The 16,619-nt window shown below is 30.2% G+C and overlaps 1 protein-coding gene across 3 annotated transcripts; it reads right to left on the bottom strand.

The window, feature by feature from the left end:
• Positions 1–358: 358 nt before the first annotated feature.
• Positions 359–8,041, bottom strand: LOC137832029 (uncharacterized). Of its 3 annotated transcripts, none has more exons than XM_068639994.2 (12): positions 7,538–8,041; positions 7,032–7,286; positions 5,684–5,888; positions 5,369–5,459; positions 5,099–5,244; positions 4,280–4,523; positions 3,122–3,226; positions 2,795–2,977; positions 2,012–2,216; positions 1,234–1,726; positions 818–897; positions 359–719 (listed from the first exon to the last, which is right to left on the bottom strand). In XM_068639994.2, exons 2-12 carry the CDS (start codon positions 7,258–7,260, stop codon positions 715–717), a joined length of 1,986 nt encoding a protein of 661 aa, XP_068496095.2. In that variant the 5' UTR covers positions 7,261–7,286; positions 7,538–8,041; the 3' UTR covers positions 359–714. The 3 variants fall into 3 exon arrangements, with proteins under 3 accessions (XP_068496095.2, XP_068496096.2, XP_090159413.1); XM_068639995.2 differs by having other exon boundaries at positions 7,664–7,959; XM_090303287.1 differs by having other exon boundaries at positions 7,774–7,900.
• Between the last annotated feature and the right edge of the window lie 8,578 nt (positions 8,042–16,619).

The following is a 16,619-nucleotide window of genomic DNA, read 5'->3' as shown; positions in this document are numbered from 1 at the left end:
ACATTTTTTTTCTGAAATAATGTTGCTTTTTTAATATGCATTAACTGAACTATAATAAAAAATTATTTAAATTAAGAATAACCTTTTAAAAATATATATTTAATTGAGATAAGTGAATTTGAAACTTTTTTATATGACACGTTCCTGATACTTCATGTTCTCCATTTAAGTGATGATACAGGAATGCTGTTTTGAATAATAATAAATAATTTACATGGAAAGTGACTTGCAAAATTTAAATTAAAATAATTTACATATAATTTTATTGAAGAACATGATGACAATAATGTAAAAAGCTTAAGTCTAAGCTTATTTCAAAAGTACTTAGAGCAAGAGAAACAGTGCACACAGGAAAAAGTAGTAGCAATCTTAAAGAACATTAATTTCCTAATAATTCTTCTGCATCTGGGCTTATATACAGACATGAAATTGAAGTTTTAAGGTCAAAGGTAGAAGTAGAGGAGGCAACAGGGGTGAAACCACTTCCCACTTTTCCCAACACAAATCAAAATCTAAGTACTCTTAAATACCTTCTTTAACGCCTAGTAGATCTCATACCTTATTTGTCTGATATTCCTTCCAACAAAGTTTTAAATTGTGAAAAAGAATGTGCTCAAATTACTAGTTCTAGAACAATAATAATGTCTCAAATACAATGAATTACATAAGTTAGTTCTCTAGCCGCCTGCTCCAATAACCTCCCATGAATTCTGCTTAACCTGTCAGAGTGAACAATCAAACATAAGTATTTACACACTGAGATGTTGAAAACAAAAAATCAACTTCATTATGTATAAAGTCACAATCACCAACATACCAGTTAAATATAAGCTGATGAATAGTGTCACCATGATAGTAAATATACAAGCCCTTACACTAATAGCGGCTGAAGTTGACCTGCACAATGGTGGCTCCATCAGTAAACAGGAGAAAATCTTGTGAAATGAAAAGTTGTTGCTCACTACTGCATTGGTCAAGGTCTTGTTTGAATAACCTTTTCTATAAGTATTTAGGGGACAAGAAAATAAGAAGATAAAATGAATCCAGGTCCTCTCTTCCCTAGTGCACTTAACTTACAAAAGTTTTTTCATCTTACTTCTCCAAAAGCTGAAGGGCATGCATTGATTTTGGTTTATGGAAAAAGTTCAAGTCATTTTAGCTTCTCATTTTCTTCTCAAACAAGTCTAATGCTTGAGTAAAATATAAAGCCTTCATGGTTTAAATGAAAATTACCTTGCTACCAGGTCCTTAACAGATTCGGTTGTTAGTCCAAAACCAAAAGGATAAAGAGGATCATAGTGAGGATCCCCAACATTCATTGGGAGTTGATCGACAGATTTGAACCATGTCCTCGCAAGCTTACCCGTGAAACCATAGTCACCAAAAAGGACATCTGTCACACCTTGGCCTTCGGTGCCTGGTAACCATGCGGCCACCAATGCATCTATGGTAGAAACGTATGGTTCAATAACAATAGGTCTGCCAGAGATGATGACAACCACACACCTAACCGTCCCACAGACATTGTTGATGACATTTGGGCCAGATTCCATCATTGTGAGTGCCAGGCTGTCCCCAGCAGTCTCGGCATAAGGAGGTTCACCAACAACAACAACGGCATATTCAAAGTTATTGGATTTAACAAACTCGTTGTCAGGGTTGTCACGAAAGACTACTTCTGTGCTTGGATCAACTGTTGATTTTATGGCACTGAGAATAGTTGTTCCTGTCCAAGGAAAAAAATATTAGTCTCCTCCTTTGACATGCATGCAAACTACCCACTATTGTTAGTTATTCAAAAATATGCATCACAAGCTTGGTGAATATTTATGACAGTGGATAGTTCCCTTGCATTGCTTCACAAATTATAATATTTTGGATAACTTCAAATAATGCTCATTAACAAGTCTCACTCGTCAAAGTACAAAAAGTCACAACATTTAGTGCTCAGAATCTCATGCTTCCATGGACCTAGACCTCAGCTTGTCATGAATACCAGAGAGTCACTTACCTCTTGTGTCACTGTTGCCACTGAATCCTTGCCATTTGATTGTCCACCCTCCACATTGGTAGCCCAAATTATCAGCATGGCTACCAGCAACTAGAATTTTTGGGACTTTCTTAGGAAGAGGCAGAAGTGGAGTGCTTTCATTTTTCCCATTCTTAAGCAGCACGAGAGATTTTCTGACAGCTTCCCTTGCTAGGTCCCTGTGTTCCTAGTGAAACAACAATCATGACTCTCAGCGTCTCAATTATGCTCAGATAAATTACAGTCAACGATAACTGCCATTAAAAACATATATAATAGTTTTGTTCATCAAAATCAGAGCAGGCATCAGATAAGTTCATTGTTGTGATATGGACTTGGGTATTATGGGATGTCTAAGTCCCAATCATGCTGTAAGATTAAGAATTAACAAAGAATGTAAATACATTCTGTTTAGTTTCTTAATAAAAGTCAGTTTTCAAGATTTTCATCTTTTTCTTAAAAGTGTTATCAACTGAATCTATTAGGAAGCTGGATCATCTATGATGGGTTGAACAACAAGAATCAATCCCAAATAGGAGATGTTTAATTCACACCAATAGGATATGGTCAGGTGGGTTTGGAAGCAAGGAAGATTATATTCCACATGGTTCATGTTCTAGATATCGCCTGTTGTGTTTCGAATATAACCATCATCTGAGACGTTATCAGGGAAGACAATTTCATGAATTTTTTTTTTTTCCATCAAAGGAAAGAGGATGTTGTTCTATATTATTATGATTGAAATAAATGGTTTGAATGACTCACCTGGCTTCCAAGTTCATTGACTAAGCTGGTATCAGCTAGAGGGTTCTCAAAAAGACCCATGGTGAACTTTACAAGCAAAATTCTCTCCACAGCATCATCAATACGCTCCATCGGAATGATATTGCTCTTGACCAAGAGTGTAAGATCCTGAATGAACTCATCATATTTGTATGGGACCATGACCTGCGATGATTGGTAACAAAAAGAAAGGCTGAGTTCTATAATACTTTATTTGAGCTCACATTACGTGGTTTCATGAGCTACTCTTGAGCACAAATTTTATTCACTCCAGTCCTGAAGGTAATTTCAGCATAAAGAGCAACTAACCATATCAACACCAGCTTCAATGGAAGCCTGCACAGAGTATGTGTAATTTGAATCCGGTGGTGCTGTGATTCTATCAATACCTTGCCAATCTGAGATGACAAATCCCTGATAAATAAATACACAAATTTGTTGTTAGCATCCAGAATATGAACCATGTTGCTTAAATCAGGATCTGACAATAGCATAAAGACAGGCTGTACAGTAATAGAACATCAGGCTGTACAGTACACTATTCTTGATAATATGGCTCAAACAACATTATCAAAAGTTTACATGGATTTCTCAAGACTGACACAACAGATTTTATAGTAGATTCAGTAACGGATAACATTAAACATAATAGTGCAAATATTGATTTCAAGGATATCCAAAGTGAGTTTCTTTGAAGAAGGATTTCAGAAAATCTTTATTTGCAAACCTCTCCTTAAACAATAACCCTATCCGGCAGTAACAATTAGCAAGTTAGAGAGCAATCAGCATGTGACAGAAATATCAAACACCAGTCAAATGTTGAGGGAAATGACTAATATTTGAATTAAAAATCGAATGACATTGACTCATAAAAGAAAAACACATAAATTAATGATGATCGACATGGAATGCCTTAATCAATTAAGTACAAAATGTACAGAACAAATATTATGGAATTGTGAAAATAAATGTAAGATATACTCTCAGTTGGAAAAGTGGCAAGGTGCTAAACAAAGTATGTTAGTTATTTCCTTAGGTCGTGAATTAGTAGTAAGTGTGGACACAACAATGACTACAGAAAAGTGAGGATAGACTATCTCCCTCTTCAGCTTTTTTTTCTAGTGGTGGTGGGGTACAGTGATGATATACCACAGATGGTTTTCATATATTGGCTGTTTTTCATGTTTACATTCAAATTTCTGTCCTATATAATTTTACATCTAAGCCTATGCCATGTCATATGACTCAAACCTCTATACAATTTTCTTGTGCTGCCATGTTAAAATCATCTTGTGCAGTGTTCCACCCATGCCTGGGTCTGTTTTTCTTATTAGACAGACAAGATAATATGATAGTCAAGCAAGTGAGAAGCATTACTGTAAAAGCATTTGGTAGTTGCTCCCATTGCGTAGAACAACTTTACCTGAACATTTATTATGAAAGAGAAAAAATACAAACAAGACAAACCTTAAACTTAAGGGTATTCTTGAGGAAGCCAGTAACTAGATCACGATTTGCATGCATCTTTGCACCATTCCAACTGGAGTAAGAAACCATGACAGTAGAGACCCCCTTAATAATGGAATCAGAATAGGCAGGCATGTGAATGCTTAACAATCCATGCCAATCAATCAATGTGTTGTTCTCATTTACTCCCTTCGCTGTACCACCATCTCCAACAAAGTGTTTAGCACAAGCTGCTACCTTTGTCCTACAAGAAATTCATAAGCCTAATAAGGGATAGAGATAAAAATAAGTACAAGTCCATCATGTAGACCTTTTTATTCATTTGGATTGCAGCTTAATAATATTGGTTGATGATAATAATAATTAATTGACTAGTATCACTAAATGGACTGCTGTTTGTTTGAAGTGAATTCTCCTAAGTCAAATTATGATATGGTAAGACAGTAAACAGACTGTATATCCAAATAAAATAATATGTAATAGTTACCAAGATAATATGAATCACAAGCATACATCATATCAACAACTTGCTGATTCAGAGGAATAGCATCTTTTTTTCACACTTAGTTAAAAATGCATAAGAATCCTTCAAATTATAAACTAGATTAAAGTTTAGATCTACTAAAATCACTAAAGATCCACGAATTTTATGTAAATTATATCATCTTTCTGGGCAAAAAAAACAGTAGATTGGGCATAAAAAGCCATACATCACTTCCTCTGGTGTAAATTATTGAAAATGAGTCCAAAAAAATTCTGAAAAAAATAATGAAATGCAATCTTATTTCAAAAAATGCTCTAAAATAATTAATTACATACTTGCCACCAACATATGGAAATCCCTTTCTGGAATTGACAGGGATACTTCCTTGTAGACCAGATATAATCTCTGTCATTTCTTGCACAATTTTGGCATCTTCACTATAGCTTTCATAACACCGACCCCATCTTGGATCTCTACAAACCTATAATGAATGTTTCAGGAGTAATCAGTAAAGTTATAAAAGAAAAAGGTAGACATCTGACAACCTCAAACCTGTTTAATAAGAAATTTTCTAAAAGCTTATCATTATACTCTTTCATATTTACCGCTATGCATGGAGCAAAAACATAAGGAATCCCTGTAGCTCTGACTTCAAGAGCAGTAGCAGCACCAATCCTTTGTGCCAGATCTGGATCCCTGTTCATCAAAGATTATTAGAATGGAACAAACTATGTTTTAAACCTACAGAATTGAAGACATGTTTCTTATAACCACTCGCTTCTCACCCAAGTATACTGCAGGTGAAATGGTTCAGGTGACTATGTAAATTATCAAATTAGATATGAAAGGTCTATTATTTATCAAATCTTGTTCATATGACCCATACCAACAAAATAAATGATAATAAATGTCAAACTTGCCTGGTACATCCAAGCCCAACATTATGGGGAAATATGGTGGCATTGTAGACATTATTGTGTCCATGAACAGCATCAATACCATATATCATTGGTATACCCAATCTACTCTCCAAAGCTCCTTTCTGAAATTCATTTATCATATTAACCCAATCTTCGGCGGTAGCCTTTGGAAGGGGCTCGCTACCACCACCACTCAATACACTCCCTGCACACAATTAAAATAACCAGTTAATTGATAATGCTTCTTAATGATGTCGTGATCTACTTTAATTTCCTATTCTTAATTAAATTTTTATCAATTACTCATTCATGGCTTCTTTCAGCTTCCTAATTTTAGCTAATTAAGATCTTATGAGATTATAAAACTAAGAAGATAAAAAAAAACCTATAGATTCGTAAGGAATTAGTAACATATTCAAATGAGCAAATACAAAGATGTTTGTAACAGATTGAGAGAAAAGGAAACTCAAATTGAAGCCAAGGAAAGAAATAGCACGAATATTGAAACTTTCCCACTTTCTTAAGGATTCCTTTCCAGTGCTCTAAGCTCTACTCTTCATATTTAGTGCATTAAATGTAGTGATAGTGAATGCAGTGAAGAATATGCTGACAAGGTAATCAGCACCTCAGTAGGGATTCAAACTATCTAAAGGAAACCCTTAGGAGTTGGTGCTGTTCAAGTAGTATGACAAATTTTAAATTTTGAGAGATCATAGGTTTTGAGCTACACTTGTCTCTCCATGGGGTAAAGTAAATGTAATGTAAGTCTTTCATAAGTTCTCTTTGAACCCAACTACTTTCCTTCCCTTGGAAAGAGGTATCATCCCCTACCCCCAAAATATCTTCTACCCAAAAAAATTGATGTCCTGGGACACACGCAATTATCAATGAAAACGAATTATATTTGCAAGGCATAACTACACGGAAGAAATCCTTCTTCATAAGTGAATAGCAATATGAGAAGCAATGTCAAACAAACATTGAATAACAGGAGACTCATCACGACTGAAACCTGTTTGAAAAATTAGTCAGACCTGCAAACAATCAAATGCAATGCAAATTAAAAGGAAAAACACAGCAAAAAACTGTAAGTTAGGTTAAAAGTAGTTAGTTTCCTATAAATGCTGATTTTTCTCAGTATTCTATATGCAGTCCGTTTCTTTTAAGGGAGATACCAGACAATCACATGTATGATTATTTTACCCTCTTTTTCTAAATAAAAAAGCTGCTAAACAAAGAAAGATAACTGCACAGAAAATTCGCTCCTAGACATGAAATTACATATTTAACTCAAACACTATCAACTGAAAAGAGAAAAAAGAAGCTACGAGTTCTCAGTTATCCTTACCAATGAAGCTGGTTTTCATAACCTTAGCATTGGCAACACTCCTATCAATCTGAACCATTTGACCAATCTTCTCCTCCAAAGTAATTCGACTCATCAAGTCCTTAATCCGAGTTGCAACTGGTTGTTTTGGATCTTTGTACCTCAGATACTCTATTTGAGCCTCTCCAGTTGATGCCAACCACCAACATACCCACAGAACACCCAACAAATGAACCAATGCCGAAGACATGTTGAGCTCCCCAGCTCAAGCTCCACCTGCAGAATTAGACAAGAACCAACACCCGACCCAATAAAGGTTTAGTTTTTGGAGTTATACCCCACTTGGTCTCTAAGGTAAAAAGATAGAACAGCAGCAAAAGAAAAGCATATCCAATGAAAAGGGATTCAAGAAAACTAAACCCCATTACTTGAAGAGCAGTTTTATTATTATTTTAAGTTCAAAAATATGAAAACTTGAAAAGGGGTCCAAACTATAAAGTATGCAAGTTAACCAAGATCAAACACACCTTTTTTTGCAGCAAGATTTTTTTTATTCAACCAAATAGATGGTGAAGTGAAGGAATAGATCAAAACAAAGGGACAGCTACACCCTTCGAGTGAAGGAGGATAGAGAGAGAGGGTGGGGCAGATACCTCAAAAGGGAAGCAAAAAATAGTGACTTTATGAGATGATATCAACAAAAGTTGGTAACTTTGGATCCAACGGACAATGGGGTTATAGAAATAATGGAAATGGCACTCACTGCACAGGGAGGAAGCATAGAGAAAACAGTGTTGGCATATGGATGGTAGTGGGAGACACCTATCACAGTTGTCGTCAGAGGTGGGCGGTTTTTTCTCTTTGAGAAGCGTGGAAGTTGATTAACAAAACACGGGGTGATGACAACCATGTGGATCAAAATTACTCACTCAAAAATTATTGCTTTCTTCAACAACCATATGAACTTAGACTTTGGTTATCCTACTTCATCAAGATTTAACTAATATTTGAAATCGCAGTACAGGATAAATAAATGTTTATTTTATATCATCAAAATTTATACTTAAATATGTTGTTATAATTTCTCTAAATTAATAAATTTTGATTTAGTCTCTAAAGAACCCTTTAGTTTTTATTCTTCAACAAGTTCAAACCCTAAAAATCAATCTCATATGATAAATTTTAAAAATTGAAACCATTGACACAATATAGAATAGGGTTACCAAAAAAAATCTAACTCAAAACTACTTTCTTCAAACAGATTTTATATTACATAATTATATAATTAAATTACATAATTATAAATATTTTATATTCTTTAATTCTATTAATTGAAAAAATTATTTTTAACATTAAACTATCTCCACACCCTCTAATCTAAACAAAAGTGTTATACTATTTTTCTTGTTTGATCATTCAACTAACTTATATTTAAGCATTTATGTTAACAAAAGTGTTAGACTATTTTTCTTGTTTGATCAACTAACTTATATTTAAGCATTTATGTTAACAAAAGTGTTAGAGTATTTTTCTTGTTTGATCATTCAACAAACTTATATTTAAGCATTTATGTTAACAAAAGTGTTAGACTATTTTTCTTGATCATTCAACTAACTTATATTTAAGCATTCATGTTGCAAGACTTCCAAAATATAAAAATTTGATTTATTCTCTCACTCTTTCAAATTGTAGATTGAACATTAAAACTTCTCACAGAAAGTATAGTAACTGATTTTATAAAATTAAATTAAACATAAATTTCACTTTCTTAATAATAAGATAAACAAAAAAAATCCAAACTTTTATTCCAATTAAATCAAAATAGATATTTTTAATTAAAATTTGTATTATTTGTATACTATTCTGTTTATACATGATCATAATATATAATTCTTCCATCATAACCAAATTAATAAAAATACAAAATTTAATCTAACATAACCACCATATTTAAGAGTTTACATAAATCATCAAATAGTTCCACATGTATCAATGTAAACAACTCGATAATATTATTGTTATGGCAAAATGCTTAATTAGATCACAAATAATCCTAATTTCAAAAAAATTACATAAACTTTATTAGTATTTATAAATCATATTCTATACTATACTACATTTTACCTTATACAAACAACTTGGTAAATTTAGAAAGAATGCAGTAGATTTTATATATAAAAAATAAAATATTTAAAACAAATGAAAAATAAATTATTAATAATTGTAACTTTTAAATAACAAAATATTGAATATCCATTTAACTTAGATTTTATGACAATTATAAGAGGTCCGTGACTGTGTACAATTGGTTATATCTCTTTAACTTTTACTATGCCAAGAGATTGTTTAACCTCTTAATAACATTTTCCCGCTCTTAATGCAAAATAAGTGAATTAAATAAGCAGCATTCAATTTCATAGCTACCTTCTAGCTAGCTACATGGGTATAAATGCCATTATCTTAGTTTATGTAATTTTGTCAGACTTTTATTCATGCTTTCATTTGAATTTTGGTTCTCCACTAGTAAATTTCAACTAACAACTAAATGTGCACTTGTTTTCATCTTCTCCCAATTAAATGTAGATTTGAATTCATCACCATATATTCCATGTTATTTTCTAAGTATGAAGAAAAGTTTTTGTTCTTGCCAACTATTTATACCACCAAATACTCATGAGTTTATGTTATGTCTAAAATATATATTGTTTTATTTTTTTTCAATGTTCTAAATCTTAGTGTATATATATAACAGAACCGTTATGGACGTAGGACGGTTACACGTCCATGGCTAATAGTGATATGTTTTTATTTAAGTCTTTTCGTACTTTTTGGTTTAAGGTTGGAAGACTGTAAATCGTCTTGGATGTGAGACGATGAGAAACGACTATTAGATAAACTTATTAATCGTACCGTAATTTATGGGTGACATTTTAGAATGATTAGTTACAATTATTTTAATATTAGAAAATAAATTACATATCATTACTAATCCGACATATTTTAAGAAATGTAAAATATAAAGTGAAAAATCCTCGATAATAAGGAAAAAAGAAAAACAAGGGAGATACTATTTTAAAATTAATGGAAGTCCTTTATAACAAAAACACATTAATAATTTAATTGTTGATAAAAAAATTAATCAAGTTTTATTTATTTTATGATTGAGTAAGACTGGAAAAAAACAATACCAAGGGAGAGTTATTTTGAATATACTATTGTTTCTTCTTTTTTTTTACAAAGTTAAAGTACAAGTTTGTTTGATTACAAAACAAAACAAATCTTAAGAATAGTTTTTTCAAAAGGGAAAAACAAATTGGAAAATTCTTAATTGCTCACATAATGATGGCTTCGCAACTATCCTTGAATTTTATTTTTCGTTTAATTATAAAGCTTATGTGAAGTAACAAGCAAATGTGTGTTCTTCATTTTACTGAATCACTATCAAAAAAGTTGTTGAAAGGTGGATTCCATGGCATAAAAAGTGTATATTTTGACAAACAAAGTTAAATGAAAGAAAAAAGGAGATAGGATTGTGTGGTAAAGACAAAGATGATTATTGTGGAGTGGTACTTTGTTCAAAAGTGTAGCACATGCAAAGAATAAGTTCATCAATGGAAAGCACTTTCCATATATCATACCAAATTCAATTATTATTTACTGTATATTTTCTCAATTCACAATAAATTATGAAATAGAAGAGAAGAAAAAAAATCTTTTAATTTTTATTAAATATTCACATTTGAGATTATATTTTATATTATAGAAATAAGAATAAATTTTACTTTATAAATTAATCTATAAAGTTGAGTTAACTTAAAATTTACTTTCTAATAATTATTTATAATTTCTTTATATTTTTTTACCGTAGGAGTCAAGTAGCTTTTGTAACAGCGTGCCTTTTTTTAAAAAGCCAACAGAAACATTCTTTCTACTACAGTACCATTTTTCTTTGATTTTTCTTCTTTCACTCTCTCTCTCCATATTCTCTTCTCTCCCTCTCTTTTAATTTCTCTCCCAATCTTCATATATTTTAGAATCTTATCATACCACGCTGTAGCTGAGGAGTTAAGAAACATTTCTACCCGATCAATTTTTCAAACAGAGTAAGTTCATTTTTACTCTAAATATCCTCTGTTCTCTGTTTTTCCTTAGGATTTAGTCATCAATCTTGGTGGGGTCAGTTGAGAAGTTTAATCCTCTCAACTTATTATATTATATACTGAATTTTTGTTCTGTTTGGATAATTTGCATTAGGCCCGTAAATCTTGAAGCTTATCCAAACGGTGGGGAATAAAATTTTAAAAGTTGCTTGGAAAGCAAGCAATTGAGGTAAGGGAAGTTAAATTTAATTTTTAATAGCACCCTAGGATAGAAGATCTGAATGCGGAAGGGACGTGGTTCCAATATTCAATTTTTCTTGCAGAGATGTTGTGTGTTTATATATTGGGTTGTTTGTTTGTATATTATTTAAATTTAAAAATATTATATTTTGATGATTTAGTATTAAAGTGTTATTTTTTCTTATGTCAAATAAACTTTTGAATATTGTGGATCACTTTTTGAATGATATTGTATGACGAAATGGTATGAAATTGAATTCATACATTTGGGATAATGTATGGACTGATGTTTGTTGTGTATTAAGTATTGATGCCTATGTGGTAACAAAGATCTCCGAGCTTCACTGATGATCTAAGTCACATAGACTAAGATATCAGGTGGTGAGAAGCTGATGGGGGAGTTCATGCACACCGTGACATATGAGATGCACGGCTTGGGTTGTATTGAACTTACCCTGATCCTTTCTGTTGGATTCGCTGGTAATCTTTGGATCAGGTGTTAGTCTCTGGTAGGACTTACTTAATACGGGTATTCCGGAAAATGTTGTTTGTTGAATGTTCTGGATGTGTAGATCCATGTGAGATCTATGTGATTGTTTATTGTTGAGATTTGAAGAAAATTGAATAATTTGATAAATTGATCATGTAATTTGGTTTTCTCTTTTGATTTAATTGTGTATATTATAAAATTCTATTTTCACTAGCTTACCCTTGTTTTTCTTGCTGTGTTTAAACTGCGGTGACTGTACTATGTACACGAGCAGATGACCATACATGTGCAGGAGAGCCTTAGAGGTTTCAGAGTTTTATTTTGAGTTGTGGATATGTAAATATTTGTATTTCTACAAATCCTAATCATGTATTAGGAATGTTTTGAAAAACTTCAAATGTGTATAGAAATGTGTAGAATCAGTATTGTAACAGTTAGATGTGATTTTCCGGGATGTTACAGCTTTGGTCTTTTTTTTTCCGTCTTTGTCGATCAAATCTAAAATTGCACAGTTAATATAATATAAACGATTATTACTGTCGACACACAAATTTATAAATGACAAAAAAAAATCTCTCGCACTAAATGGAGGACAAATCCATTTTTTAATAAATTTTACGTAATTCATCCCATAATGTGTGAGGTATCAATAAGAAAAATTCCCTAAGTTATAGACATTTTGGTTTTATCTTAATTTATTGTTTTCATTTTTTATAAATAACATTTAAAAAATTAAAAAATAGTAAATTTAGAAAACAAATGTAACTATTTCTTTAACAAGGCCAAAAAAGAAAAAAAAATAGCCTTATTTATTAAATACACTTGACGTAGTTGCATGCCCCATCATTACCCTAATACAAATCTCATTCTCAAATCTTCCTCAATATCCACTTGTGATTTTTTTTATTATCATACCAATGAGAAATAAAAAATAATAAACTTTATTTATAATTGTCTTCCTGTTTATTCAAATGAAAATACTGAAAAGTCGTTATCAGTATCAGTATCATGAAATGGATTTTGATTTTAGTTATTTTCAGTTTGTATCCACAGAAAGAGAATATAAAATATGATAATCAACAAAATTGTTTACATATCATTGAGTAGAAGACATTGATATCTGTTAGTCATTGATGATTTTAGAAGTTATGTATATCCATTTTGCTGATAAATAAAAAATAAAAAATAATAATAATGTATATCCATTTCACTTTAATTCATTTTTTCTAATAAAATAAATATTTCGACTTCAAATTTATTAAAATAATACAATTTAAAATTAGTTATAATATTCAACATTGAAAGTATGATATTTTTTTTATCATGAAATCTTGTTTTTTAACAAATATTATATAATATTGTGATTTTTTAAGAAATACTCATTTACATAATTTTTAAATAAAACTGCACTCCTTCTTAAAAAAATCCGTGAATCGATGATTCACCCTTAAAATAAATAAATAGAAAATATTTTTTTAAATAAAAAACAATTAATCATCATACTAATTTAATTAAATATTATTTTAAAAATTAAAGTATTATTAATATTTAAAATAATTTATATTACTAATAAATAATTTGTATCTAATTAATTATCAAAATAATATTTTTAATAACTATTTTATAAACGTTATTTTTTTTTTTCAATATGACTGTCTTCACAATTAGTCAAGGTCGATTAAGGCTATGAAAAACAATCCAACTTAACACTAAAAGTTGTTTTAAATTGTACAGAATCTAAAAAAAAAAAAAATGTAATTTAAATACGAATGTAATTGATACTTAATAACATAACTCTATCTCAATATATAACATAATATTGCAAACACAAGCATAATTAATTAGTTTTATATGAATGATCTAAATATTCATCAGTGTTATTATTGTACAGAGACTGAGATAATAAATTTTCTTTAATTAAGATGTCCTTTTCTTCAATTTCTAATTTTCTGTGTTTGGTTTTCGATCTTAGGTCTTAGATGGAGAATATATTGATAAAAGGTTATTTAAAGACTTAAGTATAGTAGTTGAATGTAATAAATATAATATATTTTTATTTTAATTGTTGTACATATTTATAAAATATTGTCTGGTTCTTTTACTATTGGACCATAATAATTAACATGTATATTGTGATTAATATTTGCATTATTTAATTTTTCATATAATTTATCTTATGTTAATCTGTGTTTATTTTATTTCGTTATTCTTATAATAAACGGTGAATTTCAGGTATGAGTAAGTTTTCGGATCCGTTCGGTCCTAACGATGAAATTAGAAGTAACTTACCTATTATATTAATCACTATAAAAAAAAACCCTCAATAAAAGTAATATTTGATTAAATATGCTACGTGTGTATGAAATAATAGTGTTCCTAATTAAGTTATGAATAAATTGCAGTGAACACACAAGTTTATTGGAGTTTATTCAGTGAAGACTAAAACGGACTAGTGTTATAAAATTTACAAGTGATGGTTATTTGTTTTAGTTTGATAGAAAAGTAGCAAGAACATTTTTTTTTCTGTAAGCTTTTAGGGAAATGTTAATAATCTGATTTGAAGAAACTAATACAAAACAATTTCCATAAATTTATTTATAAAAAACCAATTTTAATCTAGAAAAAAATTATTTCACATTTTTTTTTCTAATTTCTCTCTGTTTATGAATAAAAGGACCATTAAGTTTGTGAATAAAAGGACTCACCATCTACTATAACTTTTGATGTTTTCAGACGATTAAATAACGTTTAGACGAAAGGATTGGAATAAGTTTTGTTTTTATTTTTTAAATTACATAAACTAAAAAAAAGAAAATCCAAAGCACGTGTCTATTTTTATTCTTTGAGAGTTATGATTATAGTCACTTATAATTTGAAAAAGTGACTCCAGAGTGATAATATTGAGATGATTTTTGCTGACTTGAGAAAATTTCTATTACAATAAAAATCAAAAACAAAATTTTAATACATAAATTATTCGAACAACATAAACACAAAATATCTAATCATTGCATCAATCCATGAACTTAATATATAAAGTTTTGATAATAAAAAATGGTGATCTTATTATCCCAAACAAATAAGGATGTGAATGAGAGAATGTGTTTGATTATGAGAGTGCATAGTTTGTTGTTTAATTAGGAACATAAAAAGCTATGCAAGAATTGTGGGTGGTGATGGAGGCACTTGTCTTGTTGTTGTTGACAAGGCTATGTCCAAAGAGTCACTCACAACACCCATCATATACAACACTCAAACCCAATCTTGACCAACTCATACTTCAGATACACTTTTTTTTTTTTTAGAGAATATTACATTATTTACTTTTGGAATAATAAAAATAATAACCTAAAATTTTGTTAGAATAAACTCTAATATAATTTTAAAAAGTTGATTTTAAATCTAACTCAAACTTATAAAATTGATTTATAAAGTAAGATTTGTACGCATTTATTTATATATTTTTTAAATAAAAGCTTTAATGTTAGGTATCACTATACAACTTGACCTCGACCTCTGAAGTATGCTGACACCTCAATTAACAACCATCATTTGTCATCGCATAAAAAAATATTATTAAAAAAGAAAAAAAAGAAAAAAAATACAAAAATATGGGAGGGTTATATTAAAAATCATATGTTAAAAAAAACGATACATAAGTGGACTATATTTATTTATAAAGAATTTTAAGAACAAAATAAATGGTATCTTATTATACCAATGAAAATATTATTTATAAATAATTCTTAAATTAACCAACTTATCAACACACGCGTTCCCTGAAAAATATGAGTAATCTTAAATTTGATTTTCTCACACTAATTAAGACAAGTATTCCATCGAAACATCAAAGGAACATTGGTCCTATTAATAAACGCAACCCAAACAAAAGTAAAATTACATTCCAGTTAGACATTACGCACCCACTTATATATTATGAAATGTTCTTATTCTTGCTAAAGTGAGATTTCCAAAGTATATATTATCAATTTAACTTTTATTTGAGACAACAAACTAAAATCAGATAAACACTTTTAAATTATGTTTATTTTGCGTAGTGAAAGAGAAGAAAAAAAAAGTGTTAAATCTGGGAACGTGAAAAACAGTTTTGAATAATAATTTTGGTGAGGGAATCTATTGGAATTATTTGTTTATGTAAAGAGAAACATCCCCCACCTTATCATATCGGCAATGATGCATCTTATTGAGCTTTATCTCACGCGTTTAATATTTTAAAATAAGAAGAAGAAAAAAAAAGCAGATGATAAGATTGCATAGTAGTTGTTTTGGCAGTAATGTGTTGTGAAATTGACAACTTCATTGTGGCCACTTGTGTTAGTATTAACTATTTGTTGACCCTTCTATTGTACATGCTTCCATCCTCTTTTCTCTCTCTCTCATCTCTTTCATATTCTCTCACACTTTTCAACAACTGCTATAATTTCATCCCAACCCTGTCTTTCAAAACATCTTCTAACACAACATTCTTCTCTGTTTTCTTTAAATACAAACTTATCCCATGAATTCTCCATTCACAAAAATAATCACAATTCAAACTCTTAAATACCATATATTTTATTTATACTTCAAAAAAATGTCTACAAAATTAAGTTTCTCGTGCCGCCGCAAAAGCACAATTTCCTGCATTTATTATTATTATTTGGGACACAGCAGAACTTTTCAAAATTTTAATTTTGCTGGCTTTTGTGCTACATAAATCTTTCACCACTATCTTCTTCTTTTTGGTACAATCACTATATTCTACTTCTATCAGTTTAT

The sequence above is a fragment of the Phaseolus vulgaris genome, chromosome 6 (genome assembly GCF_051622355.1).
Source record: "Phaseolus vulgaris cultivar YP4 chromosome 6, ASM5162235v1, whole genome shotgun sequence".
NCBI classification, from domain to species: domain Eukaryota; kingdom Viridiplantae; phylum Streptophyta; class Magnoliopsida; order Fabales; family Fabaceae; genus Phaseolus; species Phaseolus vulgaris.
This window is presented reverse-complemented; position numbering and strand designations above follow the sequence as displayed.

Coding starts and splice junctions, on each gene's coding strand:
- LOC137832029 (XM_068639994.2), bottom strand. CDS start 7,260: ATGTCTTCGGCATTGGTTCATTTGTTGGGTGTTCTGTGGGTATGTTGG. Junction 5,460..5,683: donor GTTGGGCTTGGATGTACCAG/GCAAGTTTGACA, acceptor TTTGATGAACAG/GGATCCAGATCTGGCACAAA. Junction 4,524..5,098: donor TTTCCATATGTTGGTGGCAA/GTATGTAATTAA, acceptor AATTTCTTGTAG/GACAAAGGTAGCAGCTTGTG.